This window comes from Chlorocebus sabaeus, chromosome 23, assembly GCF_047675955.1.
Source record: "Chlorocebus sabaeus isolate Y175 chromosome 23, mChlSab1.0.hap1, whole genome shotgun sequence".
Classification (NCBI taxonomy): Eukaryota; Metazoa; Chordata; class Mammalia; order Primates; family Cercopithecidae; genus Chlorocebus; species Chlorocebus sabaeus.
Window position 1 is genome coordinate 69,273,679 of NC_132926.1, and position 17,374 is coordinate 69,291,052.

At 40.5% G+C, this 17,374-nt stretch overlaps 1 protein-coding gene across 8 annotated transcripts in view; it reads right to left on the minus strand.

Moving 5' to 3' along the window:
- APC (APC regulator of WNT signaling pathway) overlaps positions 1-16,955 on the minus strand; it is a 141,529-nt gene extending 124,574 nt beyond the window's left edge. For 4 of the 8 annotated variants that reach the window (XM_073010760.1, XM_073010759.1, XM_008014142.3 and 1 more), the window contains exon 1: positions 16,568-16,670. Coding sequence is in view for 4 of the 8 variants with exons in the window: in XM_038009020.2 (XP_037864948.1) it covers positions 16,568-16,732 (165 nt within the window). In the remaining 4 variants the exon portion in view is untranslated. Of the gene's footprint in view, positions 1-16,567 lie in introns of all 8 variants that reach the window. The other 4 variants (XM_038009020.2, XM_008014148.3, XM_008014136.3 and 1 more) reach the window with 2 other exon arrangements.
- Positions 16,956-17,374: the final 419 nt, after the last annotated feature.

Genomic DNA, 17,374 nt, shown 5'->3' on the forward strand with positions numbered 1-17,374 from the left:
CACAAGCACTGTCCCAGGTATCTAGTAGCAATCAATTATTTGTTGAGTGGATGAAGAGTATATATATTGTTAAAAATACATGTGGAAAAAATAACAAGCATAGGATAGCCTGCTCACTTCTGATTTATTTTTTCATCTTTACTAAGAGATCATAAAGCCCTAAAAATATTTTGTGCTTGCTTTAGGATTAGGGAAAGGGAGATGGTAAAAGATCTAAAAGATCAGACTATTCCCCAGATAGTTCCTTATCCTCTGACTTCCTGAAACTCTGCTTTATCATCTGAATTCTATTCTCATTTCTAATCATTAAACCCTGGACCCCCCACAAAATCAGAGCCCTCCCAGTAGCTTAGAAGCAGGGAATTCCCACTGTAATTGCTTGGCAAAGAGGAGCGGTGGGGGCAGTAAAGGTAAGGTAAGGAGGAAAACTTTTACACCAGAGCAACAAAAAGAGATGAAATGTTCCTAACATCCCAATTTCAAACTTTGAATTCATTTTCCTCTAGAAATAGCATTATTCAATGTTACACATGGTAGTAATGGCAGTTAAAAAAGCATATAAATTAAATTTTTTTTGTGGACAGGGCTGGGACATCATCATTCCAGGTAACACATTATTCCTATGGGACCATGACACATGTTTAAATTTTTTAACTACTATTCTCTTCATGTTTTCCCCTCCCACAAAAGAAAACCTGAATATCACAACAGTTTAGCACAGTGCAATATATATATATATATACACACACATGTTTTCATCCACAGTTCCTGGATTTTTTTTTTTTTTTTTTTTTTTGAGATGGAGTCTGGAGTCTGACTGTCACCCCACGCTAGAGTGCAGTGGCATAGTCTTGGCTCACTGCAACCTCCGCATCACAGGCTCAAGCAATTCTCCCATCTCAGCCTTCTGAGTAGCTGGGACCACAAGGCTGTGCCAACATGCCCAACTAATTTTTTTATTTTTTGTAGAGGCAGGGTCTCTCCATGCTGCCCAGGCTGCTCTCAAACTCCTGAGCTCAAGTGATCAGTCCACCTCAGCCTCCCAAAGACCTGGGATTACAGGCGTTAGGCACCGCACCTGGCCAGTTCCCAGCTCTTCATTCCCACAGTGCTTATTACAGTGTTTTTTTTGGTTTTTTTTTTGTTTTTTTAAAATAATGTCGGGGCACTTCAGTCCTCAGGAACATTCTAGAATCTCTCTCTCTAACCTTCTCCTGATCTCCTTTCACCAGTCCAAGGCATGACTCTAATCTGGTTTTGGGTCAAAAACCCCTAATTCCAGAGAGGGTTCTGTCCCCATATCAAAGAAAAAATGCTACACAGAGAGGCCAAGAAAAGTCAGAACAGACAGGCCTTCCAGGGCTTAGATCACACATTTTTTATCCAGTCACATTTCTACATGGTTGTCAATCATACCTACGCAATGAGGCCTCCATAAAAAGCCAAGAGGACAGGGTTCAGACAGCTTCCATATAGCTGAACATGTGGAAGTTCCTGGAGGTTGGTACACCCAGAGAAGGCATGGAAGCTCCGCGCCCCTGCCCCTGTACCTCACGCTGCGCATCTCTTCATCTGCATCCCCTGTAATATCCTTTATAATAAACCAGTAAATATAAGCAAGTGATTCCCTGAGTTCTGTGAGATGCTCCAGCAAACTAATCAACTCCAAAGAGGGGGTAGTGGGAACCCCAACTTGAAGCCAGTCAGAAGCTCCAGAAGCTAGGACTTGGGACTTGGGGGAAAGGAGGGAGTGGTCTTGGGGACTGAGCCCTCAACCTGCGGGATCTGATGATATTTCTGGATAGACAGTGTGGGAACTGAATTGGATACCCAACTGGCATCCTCTGTTGGTGTGTGGGGAAAAATCCCCACGTCTTTGGTCACGGGTGTCTTTTTTTTTTTTTTTAGTTCATTTAATTGGTAAATTGCTCAAGATAAGACACAGATGTCTTTTACTATGTTAATGATTGTTCTGGTTGGTGCGGGAGCAGAGGAAAAACAAGGGTTTAGAGTTTTTCTGAAACACACAGTGTTTAAAATACTTACCATAATAGTATGGAAATTTATGTAACTCACAAAACCAAACCATATATTACTTTAGTACTACTGTACTAAAATACAATAGATGAATGTACAATAAACTAACCAACTAACTCCCCTGTAACTTCAAACTCTTCAATAAATGTCATCTTCACCTATTTATCTTAGTTGAAATCAGATGACACCACTTTCTGTGCAGCTTTCTCAATGGTGGGTCTTTTTTTCTCTCACATCCTATGTACTTTAGGCCAGGAGATAGGAATAGGATACTGAAGGATCTAGAGCAAATTTGTCCCCTGGGCTGCATGGCCCAGGCTGGCTTTGAATGCAGCCCAACACAAATTCTTAAACTTTCTTAAAACATTATGAGATTTTTTTTTTCTGCGATTTTTTTTCAAGCTCATCAGCTGTTGTTAGTGTAATTTTATGTGTGGCCCAAGACTATTATTTTGCCAGTGAGGCCCAGGGAAGTCAAAAGATTGGACAAGCCTGGTCTAGAGGGAGGCAAAAAATATGCTCCTTGCATCCAATTACCACTTCCAAACCATTTCTCCTCCTTTCTTAAACGCCCGAGATCTTCTGACATGATACCCAACTGTGTACCCTCTGTTGCCTCCAACACTCGTCTCCACTCTTACCCCTACCATCACTCTCAGTGACTTCAGAGTCTATGTGGATTACCCACCTAACTTGGCTTATTAGCTCCTTAACTTCTTCACCTCCAAATACCCACTTCCATGATCCACTCAGGACCTTGTCATCATCAACAACTGCATCATCTCCAAATTCTTAACCAAAAATCTCAAAAATCAAACTTCCAGTCTTTATTTTTTTATTTTAATTTTTTGAGGTGGAGTCTCACTGTCGCCACGGCTGGAGTATAGTGGCGTAATCTCCATCTTCCGGGTTCAAGCGATTCTCTTGCCTCAGCCTCTCAAGTAGCTGGGATTACAGGCACACGCCACCATGCCTGACTAATTTTTGTATTTTTAGTAGAGATAGAGGTTCATCATGTTGGTCAGGCTGCTCTTGAACTCCTGACCTCAAGTGATCCACCTGCCTTGGCCTCCCAAAGTGCTGGGATTACAGGCATGAGCCACTGCACCCAGCCCCAGATTTCCGGTCTTTAAAATGTATCCTGCCCTTCTAGTTCATTGTACCATCTCCAAATTCAACATTCTCTTACCTTACTGTGTTCTCCAATCCAATAAAAAATGCTCTCATTTTTCACCATCCATTACTTTTATCTTTACTATTCTCTTTAGATGCAACAATAACCACTCTCTTTCAAACTCTCAAACCCCTTACTCTTCTCGCCCTCTATTACCTGGTAAAATCCCAACTCTAGCTGAACTGATCCATTCCACTTTTACGTGCCTGTACCAGAGCAGCTTATTATAGAGGAAAGGGGGAAAATCAGCTAACAAGGCTAGCTGGTTTCACTTTAAATTCACAACTATAAACATCAAAGGATATCCAACACTGCCTAGCAGGACTACTATGTTTCCTGGAAAGTTTGCCTTCCCACACTCTAAGTGTCTTTTTTGTCTCCTCAAATTTGTAACAGACCTATTTTTCTACCTATGCCACTCTTTGCTGACGACCTACTTCATGGAGAATATAAAAGCTATGGAGAGAAATTCCCTCACATTTTTAGGCAAGTTAAGTCAGCCATCTTCCTTGGGCCTGTTTTCGCATGTTTAAAATAGGAGATGGTTAGGATGGGAGGGCACATGAGAGACTTAATGATATTTAGGGTCTCTTCCAGTTCTAAAATTCTCTGTTCACCTCCTTTTATCTTTCAGGTTTTTAAAGGCAAGCAAGCAAATCTAAAACAAAAAGCTATTTAAATCTAACATAGCAGGGAATAAAAGGAACTATAATAGGAATCTTCAACTTAGTATTTTCTTCTAGCAAAGAGAAAAAAATAATCAAGAAAACAGTAAACAAATAAGAATTCTAGGTTTTCATACAAGAGAGCTGGTTTTGTTCTTTATAGACACATCAATTTAATCACAAAGAAATGGAAGGCATTTCATATTAACAGCTGTGACTAATATCAAATATGTGACTAATATACCAATCAAATATTGGTACGTTATACTAAATTTTTAACCTTCCTCCATCACAGAAGAATGCCAATTTATGTAGACTACCATAACTTAGTTTGCCTAGTAGAATTTCTAACATATGTGTTTGGCTTCCATATTTAATAGATTTAATCTCAGAATTCAAATGCAAATTGTACCTACATTTTAAATAGATGTGGGTAAGATTTTTAAATTCGTATTTTGTCCTTGAGATGTAAAAAAAAGTTTAAATTAAAAATAAAAATCATGACACCTACATGGCATAGCTTTGTCAGAATTATTATTGAAAACTGGCCAGGTACAGTGGCTCACACCTGTAATCCCAGAACTTTGGGAGGCCAAGGTGGGAGGATCACCTGAGGTCAGGAATTCAGGAGTTCAAGACCAGCCCAGTCAACATATTGAAACTCCATCTCTACTAAAAATACAAAAATTAGCCAGGTGTGATGGCACGTACCTGTAGACCCAGCTACTCAGGAGGCTGAGGCAGGAGAATCGCTTGAACCTCCGTCTCCTAGGGAGACGGAGCTTGCAGTGAGTGGAGATCACGCCACTCCAACCTGGGCAACAGAGTGAGACTCTGTCTCAAAAATATATATATATATATAATTATTATTGAAAATGAGGCCGGGCGCAGTGGCTCACACCTGTAAACCCAGCACTTTGGGAGGCCAAGGTGGGTGGATCATTTGAGGTCAGGAGTTCGAGACAAGCCTGGCCAACATGGTAAAACCCCACTTCTACTAAAAATTCAAAAAAAAAAATTAGCCGGGCGTGGTGGTGCACACCTGTAATCCCAGCTACTCGGAGGGCTGAGATAGGAGAATTGCTTGAACCTAGGAAGCAGAGATCGCAGTGAGCCAAGATCATGCCACTGCACTCCAGCCTGGTCGACAGAGTGAGACTCTGTCAAAAGAAAGAAGAAGGAAAGAAGGAAATAAAGAAAATGAACCCATTTCTAACAAAAATACTAAAAGAAAAATCTGTCTGCAGTCCCTCCTCAGCTTAGTACATTCTCCATACAGCATCACTTCAAAAATGTTCACATTACGTTCTATTTGCTTACATAATTCCTACCCTAAGGCACTACTTACATACAAGTATTTTTTGCTTTTCCGGTCATACAAAATAACCTGTCTCCTTCCCTTAGGGCTTTGCAAAGTACTAGGAACTAACCTAACTAACTTTTAAAGAATTAAAAGGCAACCATAGCTTAAAGTCTGCCTTTTCCAGGTATCTCATTTGCACCATCAAAGGAGCCCTAACACAAAGGAATGACTAATTTAGAAATTTCAAGTCTTCCTGAACAAGTTAGTCAAAGAAATATTTGGACTTACACTTGTAGAAACAGCAGACCAGGTTATTCAGACCAAGTATCCTTACAAAGACAATTTAAAAAGCTAGATAAGATAGTAAAACAATCTTAAAAGCACCAAATAACCACCAAAATAATGAGGAATGAAAAACGAGCTCAAATCCACTAGAAGTCTGGAACCCAGAAAGGTGACCTCAGCTTTTGCTTTTTGTGAGTTTGCCAACAAAGAAGCATTTAAGCGGCTGAGCTTTGTTGTCTGTTGCCTGCATTGCAGGCACAGGAGACCAAAGTCAGAGTCTGAGACCCACCAAGGGTAAGGACTGCAGTGAAAACAGCATTGGCTTTGGGCTGAGACTCTAAATGGCTGCACCCTAGAAGGAAAAAAGGAACCAGAAGGAAACCATGGACTGAAGTCAGTTTCAAGTCATCTAGGTGGCCCAGGAAAGTTAAAGATTTGAAATTTGATAAAGATGTTCTCACACCCCCAGGCACTTGGTGATAGCAAATGAAAATCTTCTTTAGAGAAATATTAACTTCATCTTATATTATATACATCAATTTATTTCTACAACACAACTGAATCAGCTTCATAGAGACTTCCCAACACTGGAATTATCAGACACAAACTGAAAAATAACTACACTTACTACATTCAAGGGGATAAAGGCCATACTTACATATTTTCGCTTAAAATTGAAAACTATAAAAAGTGATATAGATTTGAAAAGAACCAAATAAAAATTTATTACTAAAAAAATAAAATAACCTAAATTAGGTATTTACTGGATGAGCTGATAACAGATTAGGCACAGGTGAACAACATCCACAACAATGCCTTTGGTCAAAAAGAAGCAAAAAAAAAGGAAAAGAAAAAAGGCAAGAGACAGGATAAGAAAGTCTAACATACTAAACTAGTCCCAAAATTACAGGAGAGAGAATATGAAGCAAAGACAATATTTGAAAAAATAATGGCTAAGAAATTTCCAGGACTGATAAGACACCAATCCACATATTCACACAGCCCAAAGAATGCCTAATCACAGCATAGTAAAACAGAAAGCCAAAGCCAAATATAAAAATCTTAAAAGCAGCCAAACAAAATCATATTATCTTAAAAGGTAAGACACAAAGAGCTGAGGTCTCAACAACAATGAAATGTGCTGAAATAAAGTAACCACCAATGTTACTAAATGTGCTAAAAATAGAGTAACTGCTAACCTAGAATTCTGTACCTAGCAAAAATATCCTTTAAGAATGAGAAAATTAAAGACATTTTCAAGCCAACTACAGGAAATTCTAAAGGGTATGTTTCAGATCCTTCAAAACCAAAGAAAGCAATCTTAAATGCAAGACCATAGGAAAAGTAAAAAGATGATAAAGACCTGCGTTAACTTAAATAAAATACTGGCAGTATAAAACAGTAACAACAACAATAATGAGGAAGAAAGAGAAAAAGTAAGAATGAATTAAAATGCACAACAAAACTGTATGAGTAGTGGCTGGGCATGGTGGCTCACACCTGTAATCCTAGCATTCTGGGAGGCTGGGATTTCGAGACCAGCCTAGCCAAGATGTTGAAACCCCATATCTACTCAAAGTACAAAAAAATTAGCCAGGCATGGTGGCACATGCCTGTAATCCCAGCTACTCGGGAGGCTGAGGCATGAGAATTGCTTTAACTTGGAAGGCAGAGGTTGCAGTGAGCCAAGATCACGCTACTGCACTCCAGCCTGAGCAACACAGTGAGACTGTCTCAAAACAACAGAAACAAACAAACAAAAATAACTATATGAGGAGGGCTGCAAGTAGAATTAAAGTGCATTATCTGAGAAAAGGATAAAGGTATTGAATAACATTAGATTTTATAAGACAGCAATTTCTAAAATAACTAGTAAAAGAAGATCAAACAATAATAAAGAGAAAGCTAGTGCTATTATATTAATCCCAAACTAGACTTTAATGTGAAAGTACTACCAGAATAAAAGAGGAAAACGTGATAATGTTGAGTCACTGAGAAGATATAGCTATTACACATTTCGATGCATCTAATAGAATAGTCTCAAATTTATAAAATATTAGAGAACTACAAGGGAAATACTCAAATTCACAATCATAATGGAGTATCCTAACATACGCTTTTAGTAACTGATGAACAAACAAAAGATCACTCACGATACTTAAGATCTGAAATGTAGGATTAACAAATATGACCTAATAAAAAAATACAGAGAACTGCACTCAATAAATGGAGAGGAAAAAAAAAAAAAAGACAATATACTGAGCCATATATGGATCTCAAATTTTAAGTCTGAAATAATAGGCCTTTGAAACAGAGTATGTTGTTGGATTACACAGTAATTTTACAAATTAAAAATAAATAAAATAACTAGAAAATCTCCATATGTTTAGAAATAAAAATATAATACTTCCAAATAATCCAAAAGTCAAGGTACAAATCGTAATAGAAATCTGAAAACATTTTAAGTGAATTATAAAAATACTATGTACCAAAAAATACTACGTATCAAAACTAGTAATAGAACTAGCTAAAATGGTGCTTAGAGGGAAATGTTTAACTTTATGAATATATTTAAAAAGAAGAAATGTTGAAAATTAAAGAACTTCACAAAAGAATCCCAAAAAGTAGGAGGGAAGGAAATAAGGAGCAGAAATTAACACAATAGAAAATAAACATACAACAGACTAGCAAAATTCAAAATAGTTCTTTTGAAAGACTACTGATGGTTCTTTGGAAAGACTACTGATCTCTGGTGAAACTAATAAAGGAAAAGGAAAAGGTACAAATAACCTATGTCAGATATGAAAAGAGAATCTTTTCCTGCAGCCATTAAAGGACCACAGAATATTTATTACAAACAATTTCATGCCAGTAAATTTAAAATTTTAGATACAAGAATTCTTAGGGGAAGAATTACAAAAATAATCACAAGATAGAATACTTGAATAGGCTTAAAAACAATACACTGAATTAATAATTAAAAACCTTTCTTCCCAACAGAAAGAAATGATAAATGCTCAAAGTGACAGGTACTCTAAATACCCCAACATGATCATTACATATTTTATGCGTGTATCAAAAAATCACATGTACCCCATAAATATGTACAAATAAATACCAAATTTTAAAAAACCTTTCCACAAAGAAAATTCCCAGCCCAGATGGTTTCTCTGACATGTTATAACAAATATTTAAGGAAGAATTCATTCCAACTATACACAAACTCTTCCAGAACAAAAACGATGGGCACCTCATTTTATTTTATTTCACATCTTGACAAGAATGGTACAGGCCACCTCATTCATGAACACTCAGGTCTCTTAGCACAAAGGGCTTCTCAAAGAGCCCTTCCCTTACCAAACTAAAGTAGTATCCCCTGTCCCCTGAACCTATTTTATTCTATTTCAAGGCCTATATACTACCTGATGTTATTTGTGTTTGTGTATGTGTACATATATAATATTTACTGACTACGTCCCCCACTAAAATTTAAGCTCAGATAACACAGGCTCTGTTTTGTTCCCACCCAATGTTGTCACACTGTCTGCCTACAGCAGACAAAAAAACCCAAAAATATTTGTTCAACTAATAATTGGTTTTGGTTTTGTTGAGAAAATGACAAAAACACAAGGAGAATTCAGTAACACTTTCAAATGAATTCATACTGTACTATAATAATTGCAAGAGCATCATATACATGCTTTAGTGGTAGCAGTACAAGGTACATAGTTCGGGATTCAAAAATAACTGATGAAGGAGTGAGGCGTTCTTAAATTTCCAAATATCTCCCATCCCCAAGGGGAACCACAACTCTATTTCAATAGTTATTTTATATATACTTGTTTCTTCTTTTCTGTATTAGGCACAAAATCATTCACTAACTCCATAAACAGTTATTGTACACTACTATGCCAGGCAGTATTCCAGACATTTAGACATTAACAATACAATAATTAAGATAAGGTAGAGTAATGCATGGGACAGAAAAATAATACCCATAGAGTGTGATATATAATAGAGGCATATAGATTGTAGAGCTGAAGCATGACAGAGGAGCTAATAAACTTTTTAGGGGTAGATGTTTAGGGAAGGTTTCAGAAGTGGTGATACTAAATAAATACTTGTAAAATCAAATACAAAATATTTTTCATTTTACTATATATGAAATGAGGATATGAAGTCTGAAAGTACTGCAGTAATTTACCACCATAAGATAAGCTAGCCCAAGAATGAAACCAAATCATGGGGAATAATGGAGAATGAATAAGAGAAATCAAGTCCTTGATGTTTTCATGTGAGCCACTGGATGAAGCCTTAGCTGAAGTTTACTAGAAGATCTACTCAGTCCCTTATTTTGTTTAAGCCAGTTTTATGTCTTCTGTCACTTGCAATGTAAGAATATAGATGAATCTCTGAATTCTTTCAAAAGGCAAAGCATTTGCTAATTTCAGTGTATACATGTGGAGGGGCATTACTGGTATTTTTGAAGGCACAATTCTGTTTTGTAGGACCATTTCCAAACATCACAGGACACTTAGTGTATCTGGCCTCTACTCAGTAATTATGAGTAGTACCTCACAGTCACTGTGACAACCAAAAATGTCCTCACATAGTATTTCCAAATATCTCCCATCCCCAAGGGGAACCACAACTCTATTTCAATAGTTGTTACATACAATATACCTTTTCTCACAGTAGCTCCCACAGATACGCTTAAATGTACTTAACACAGTCTTAAATAAACTGGGATATACCACTGAAATATTCTAATTTTACATAAAAATTCATTTTTAACCAGTCACCTAGGACTATCTAAATGTTCAGCCAAAATCCTACGTATAGGTTCGGCACAGTGGCTAACGCCCATAATCCCAGCACTCTGGGAGGCCAAGGCAGGCGGATCACTTGAGGTCAGGAGTTCAAGACCAGCCTGGCCAACATGATGAAACCTTGTCTCTACTAAAAATACAAAAATTAGCTGGGTGTGGTGGCAGGCGCCTGTAATCCCAGCTACTTGGGAGGCTGAGGCAGGAGAATCGCTGAACCCAGGAGGCAAAGTTGCATTGAGCTAAGATCGAGCCACTGCACTCCAGCCTGAGTGACCCAAAGAGACTCCGCCTCAGAGAACAAACCCACACCAAAATCCTATGCACAGCTTATATTAACTCTTGGTGTAAACAGTGTTTTAAATTTGCCACTATTATCTGAAAATTCTTATTTATTTAAATTTTTCCATACAATACTGTAATTGACACCATCTGTTACCTTCTAATCAGTCATTTGCTTACCCTCTTCCTAGACTGAAAAGCCACATATTTATTTTCCCAGCCTCCTCGTAACTAAGGCAGGGGCACGCCTGGATGGACATCGGAAAGAGGGCTTCTGTGAAAGGTTTAGTTGCCTAATTAAGAGATGAGAGGACAAACTTCCACCTGTCTTTGGTAACTGTGTGAGAATGTGATGCCTGGAGCAGAGCCATCTACAACCATGATGGCAAAGTCTGAGTCCAAAGTTAAGCACACTAAGGATAGCCAGCATAAAGATGTAAAACACCTGAATCCTTGATGAAACCATAGTGCAGCTAAATTGACTAATCATGGACTACTCCATTTCTGGACATTTTATGTGAGATACTGTATTTTTTTTTTTTTTGAGATGGAGTCTCGCTCTGTCACCCAGGCTGGAGTGCAGTGGCGCAATCCGGGCTCACTGCAACCTTCACCTCCCGAGTTCAAGTGATTCTCCTGCCTCAGCCTCTTGAGTAGCAGGGATTACAGGCACCTGCCACCACACCCTGCTAATTTTTGTATTTTTAGTAGAGACGGGGTTTCACTATGTTAGCCACGCTGGTCTCAAACTCCTGACCTCAAGTGATCCACCCGACTCAGCCTCCCGAATTGCTGGGATTACAGGCGTGAGCCACAGCGCCTGGCCCGAGATACTGTTTAAATCAATGTTAACTGGGTATTATACAACTTGGGGGCCTAACTAAACAAGATGTATTCAAGATCTGACACGTGATTGACAGTGGGAGAAGAACCAAGATTTCTCAAAGATTTCAAGACTGGGTGGTTGAGAGAGAGGTAGTTAGAAAAGAGAAATTGGGGGAAGAGGAATACAAACACACACATGCTGCTGGGCGCAGTGGCTCATGCCTGTAATCCCAGCACTTTGAGAATCCCAGGTGGATCACTTGAGCCCAGGAGTCTGACATCAGCCTGGAGAACACAGCAAGCCCTGGTCTCTTAAAAAAAGAAAGAAAGAAAAAAAAGGCTGGGTGTGGTGGTGCACACCTGTAGTCCTAGTTACTCAGGAGGCTAAGGGCTGAGATGGGAGGACTGCTTGAGTTGAGAGGTCTAGGCTATAGTGAGCCGTGATTACGCCACTACATGCCAGTCTGGGTGACAAGAGTGAAACCCCGTCGGTCTCACAAACAACAAAACATATATGTGCATATATAAACACACTAGGTGAGGTTTGGTGAAGAGATCAAACTGACTCAGTTTAGTATGAGTTACACTCATGGTAGTACACATAAGATAGACATATATAGGAGGAAGTGGAAGTGGGGAGTTACAGAACCGAGAAACAGCCCCACAGAAGTGATGGTTTATATCATAAAGGATATGATCACCAAGAGAACACAGTGGAAAGCATACGGAACCTTGAGGACACTGGTTACTTTCCCAGGATCCATTCTTCCTTCCCCATATTGTGTTGCAGTCTTCATTTTCGGATAAGATTCACTTCACTGACTAGGCCACTTAGGATAATTCCATCCCTCTGGACAAAGATATTGTTACAGGTTTGGCAGCATGATCTATGTTTGTTTAATCAAACTAGAGCTTAGGGTTGTTGGGAAAAGGCTAGGAGAAGTGGCCTTCTCTCTTCCTTTGGAAATAAATGAAGGGGCTATAATATGAACATCACTAGTGGCCATTTTTTTTTTTTTTTTTTTTTTTTTTTTTTTTTTTATTGGAAGGGAAGCCTGAAGCCCAAACAGGAGGACAATGTTGAGAGAACAGCAGATAAATGAGACCTTAGCCTTGATGACATGACAAAGCACTCTTCAAGCCACTTCTATCTATGTACTTGCCAATTACACAAGCCAAAACATCTCTTCGGGTTTTTTTGTTTTTTTGAGATGGAGTCTCGCTCTGTCACCCAGACTGAAGTGCAGTGGCCCAATCATAGCTCACTGCAGCCTTGAACTCCGCCCCTCATGCAATCCTCCCATGTCCACCTCCCAGAACTGCTGGGATTACAGGTGTGAGATATCTTTCATTTTTAAATCCCATTTGCAGGCTAACTGATATAAGGAAAATGTGAAGAAACTTCCTGAGAAATAGAGAATCAGGAAGTATAATGCAGAAAAGCCAAGAAATTCAGATCATTTTATGACTACAGAAGACTATATATATATATATGTGTATATATATATACACACACACACACATATATATATATATATATATATTTTTTTTTTTTTTGAGACGGAGTCTCATTCTGTCACCCAGGCTGGAATGCAGTGGTGTGACAGAAGACAGTATATCAGTATATTTCACAACTGATCTAAGGCAGCAGTCCTCAACCTTTTTGGCACCAGGGACTGGTTTTGTGGAAGACAATTTTTCCATGGGACAGGAATTGGGTGGGGGATGGTTTCAGGATGAAACTGTTCCACCTCACATCATCAGGCATTAGATTCTCATAAAGAACATGCAACCAAACCCCTTGCATGTGCAGTTCACAACAAGGTTGGCGCTCCTATAAGAAACTAATGCCGCCACTGATCTGCCAGGAGGTGGACCTCAGGCGGTAATGCTTGTTTCCCTGCTGCTCACCTCCTGCTATGCTGCCCAGTTCCTAACACCAAACAAGCCAAGGACCGATACCTGTCCGCAGCCTGGGGGTTGGGAACTCCTGGGTCTAAGGAAACCAAGGACGACAGAGGAAATATTATTGGATTTGGTGATTGAGAGGTCACAGATAACTTAGAAAACAGTAGTTTCAGTGGTGAAATGGTAAAGGCAGTCCGAGTGCAAAGGATAGAAGCATTTAGTAAGAACTCTACAATGTACCAAACACTTGGATGGATATTTAACATGTGTTAATTTCTTCAACTACCACCCTGTGAGATAAGTATAACATATTTTATAGATACAGAATGAAATCTGAATAGTAACATACCCACAGTCACACAGCTACTAAAGTGGTTTTAAAAGACTTCAAAAACCAAGATCAAAAGTTCTATCTTGCTCAAAAGTCAATGTTCTTCCTACTATAACAGCTTCCTGGGATGAAAGAATGAGTCTTTAAAGAAAAGAACAGAAATAGAGTGGCATAGCAGACTCAAGCTTTAGAATGTCCTCCTAGAGTTGAACAGCATACACACTTATATGGCAGAAGATACAAGCATCTATGTAGACTAGAGAGGGAGAGGCTGAAGAAGGTGGATAGGAAATGAAAATGGACAGTTTCTAGAGAAAGAAAGATGGGAAAGGGTAATCATGGACACATTTGGAGGGAGGGGGTTGCTCTTGAAAAGAAGGAAGGTCATTTCTTCCTCTGAGATATATGTAAATAAAGAGATGACATTGAGATGAAAAAAGTGAAGTGGAAGTATACCTCAGATGGTTGAGATTTTTCTCAGTAAAGAAAGAGATCAAGTTATTTGCTATAAAAACCTTAGGAAATGAGAAGAAAAGGAACACAACACTAGAGACCCAGCAGAGAGCACCAACTGGCATAAAAACTTACCAATATCTTCATATAGCTGTCTCTGATGTCCCTCAGAATTTCAGGGGTCAAACTGATAAAGCTAGTGAGGCTTATTTAGGATTGGGCACTGGAAAGGTACGTCTACAGAAAGTGAAACATTCTAGGCCACCAATAGCAGCTTAGTAAAAGCTGATGATCATGGGATCCTGGTTACACAGGGAGGCAAATGAAATCAGCACTAGGGTAATGGATTGGATGAACAAGGAGACAAAGAAGGTTCATAAAGAGAAAGTGAGAGAGAAAGGAAAAAATACCAAATTCCATTAAGAGTGGAAGAGTGAGGGGGCTGGTTGGTTTGTTTGGAGACAGGGTCTCGCTGTCACCCAGACTGGAGTGCAATGGCACGATCTTGGCTAACTGCAACCTCCACATCTCGGGCTCGAACAATCCTCCTGCCTCAGCCTCCCAAGTAGCTGGAATCACAGGCATGCACCACCACGCCTGACTTATTTATTTATTTATTTATTTTTGTACAGACGAGGTTTCACCATGTTGCCTAGGCTGGTCTCAAACTCCTGAACTCATGCAATCCATCCGCTTTGGCCTCTCCCAAAGTGCTGGAATTATAGGCATGAGCCACCACACCCTGCCAAAGTCAGAGGTTTTAGAGTTTGAGGTCAGATGTTTTTTGATACAGAGCTTCAAATCATTTTGCCAAAAGTAGTAAGCCACTGACTGGGGCTCAGAAACCCCAACTTTGCTACGGTCCCTTCAAACTGTATGCAGAGAATTCAGAGACAACCAGCTCTAAAAACACACAGGCTCTGGTTCTAGAAAAGTGAAGGCTAGCAACGAATCAACTAGCCCATACAAGAATAAAACATAAAAATATTCCTCCTTCTTTTAAGCTGAACAATTCTATCTCTAAAATTTAAAAATGCATTAATAGGTCAAAAGCCCACAGCAAAGGGAAAAACAGATTATGTGTTATGAGACAGAATGAAAAGTAAACAAATCTGTCAGGCTATTTATAACCCACACATTAAAAACGTTTAGCATACAATTCTAATACAGCAGGCATAGTTTGTGCTTCTAACTTTGGAGAACAACTAGCATAACTTCCAGAAAACGATGTTGCTCAATTTAATGTTAATAAAAAGGTCCACCCATTAGCAATCTCAAAGAGCAAGCTATCATTTATATTTTTAATCTCACTTCTACAATTTTGGGGCTCTTGACACATTATCCAACCCTTCCATCCAGCGAAAGATGGAAAAATTAGCCATGGCAACTTCCTCCGCTACCGCTTTGATCCCACATTTTGCACTTCAAACTCTGGCAAGGTACCCCGTTATTTAGGACAGTTTTTTACACTAGTAATTCTGACTACCCTTGCTCCACAAATAAAGGAGGGAGCTGAGACTGATAAGTCTAAATTATATGGAAAATATCAAGTACTCCTAAGGAGTGTTAAGCAGTAACAACAATCGAGAATACAAGCAATTTAAGAAGTTTTGAACTTAAAAAGCTTTTCTCCATTTTAGTCCTGTCTAAATAGAAACAAAGGGCTTGTACAACATGGAATTCTAAAACGTCAGTGGGCAATTTAAGCTAACACTGAATAAAAGAATAAATCACTTATCCTTGCTTGTACCATTAAGTGATGTCTTACATGTACTGCATAAGGTCTCCTTTTTTAAAACGAATATAACACTTCCCAATTCTTTCACTAGATCTAGAAAGCTCACGCCCCCACCTCAAATGTTCAGAGGCCAAAGATTTCCTACAGCCGAAAAAAATGAATGATTTAGATGAACCATCATTTGCCAACACAGGCACCATTCCTCTACTCCGAGGGTCAAGGAGTCAGGCTCCGACCTAAACCATCCAAGGCTCCTGGGGACTTGATTCTCTCATTAAAGTGAACAAAATTCACTGGCCTTTGGATAACAGCCCTTTCTTTGTAACTCCACATGCCAGGCTATCGGGTATTTTCCCAGGCAGAGAGTTTAAAACTTTTAGAGGAAGCAAGAGGGTCGAAACGAGGAAGACGGGGAAGCGACTAAAATGGGAGGGGCGGACGACCCACCCACCTAACGCGAACAGGGCACCGCTTGCAGAGGCGAAGCTCCAGCAACAGCCAGGAAAGGTGGAGGACTGCGGGCGTCGCGACCCCCTTCCACTGCGTGAGAATGGAGGACCTGCAAAGCCAGGGGCCAACTGGAGGCCTGAATGGGGAGTCCGGGGAGGGGAGAGGGTGGGACGTGGAGAGAAGAGAGCCACGGAGTCGGGCCGAGCACCGTAGGGTCCCGAGCAGCGGCGGGGCAATGCAGAGGAAGCTTTGCCGGGGGAGGAGACGTCAATGCTTGCAGCCTCACTCACCTGCCAGACGCTCGCCCAGTGGCCAGAAGTACGAGCGCCGCCTGGGCTTTTCGTCTCCTGCCGGACGCAGCTCTTGCTGCCGCCGGTGCTCCAGGACCGGAGAGTTGAGGGTGGTACAGAAACAGGCAAAGCAGCGACCGGACCCGAGCCCAGGGAGGTGTACATAGGGGGCGCTGGGGCCCGAGAAGGCAACTGCGTGCTTCACCTTCCTCACCAACAGCCAACAACGGTTCCCGGGAACTGCATCGAGCCAACCTCTGTCCGCTGCTCCCGGACCTTAGCCCGCAGGTCCCCCCCACCAGCAGCGGCCAGGCTTCCGGCGGCCACACCCCGCCCCCTTGCTACTTGCCCTCCGCCATCTTGTGGGAGGTGGGAAGAATACACTGCGCATGCGTGAAAGGTGGTGCTGGCTTCCCACAGCCGAGGGACTAGAGCCTGTTATGCGCAGGCGCAATGGGTGCTGCGCTCCGCTTGCGGGGCACTGCTTGGCGGTTCTGTCCCGTGAGCCATTGCTGCCTAGGCAGCCGAGTCTCAGTCGTCGCACCTACTGTCCTTCTCTGAATTGTGCTGCAGCCCAGTTAATAGATCCTTCTGCACACACTAGTCCGTTATTATTCTGCAAACATCTGTCGAATGCTCACTATTTGCTACTCCCCGTACTAGTCGCTGATGATGGAAAGATGAATAAAACTCCGTCCCAGCCCCACAGGGGCTCATAAGATAGCGGAGAAACGGAGATGAACAAGTTATTATTTTGTAGCTGCGACCTCTGCTTCCCTACCACCTCTCACTACCACCCTGTAGTTT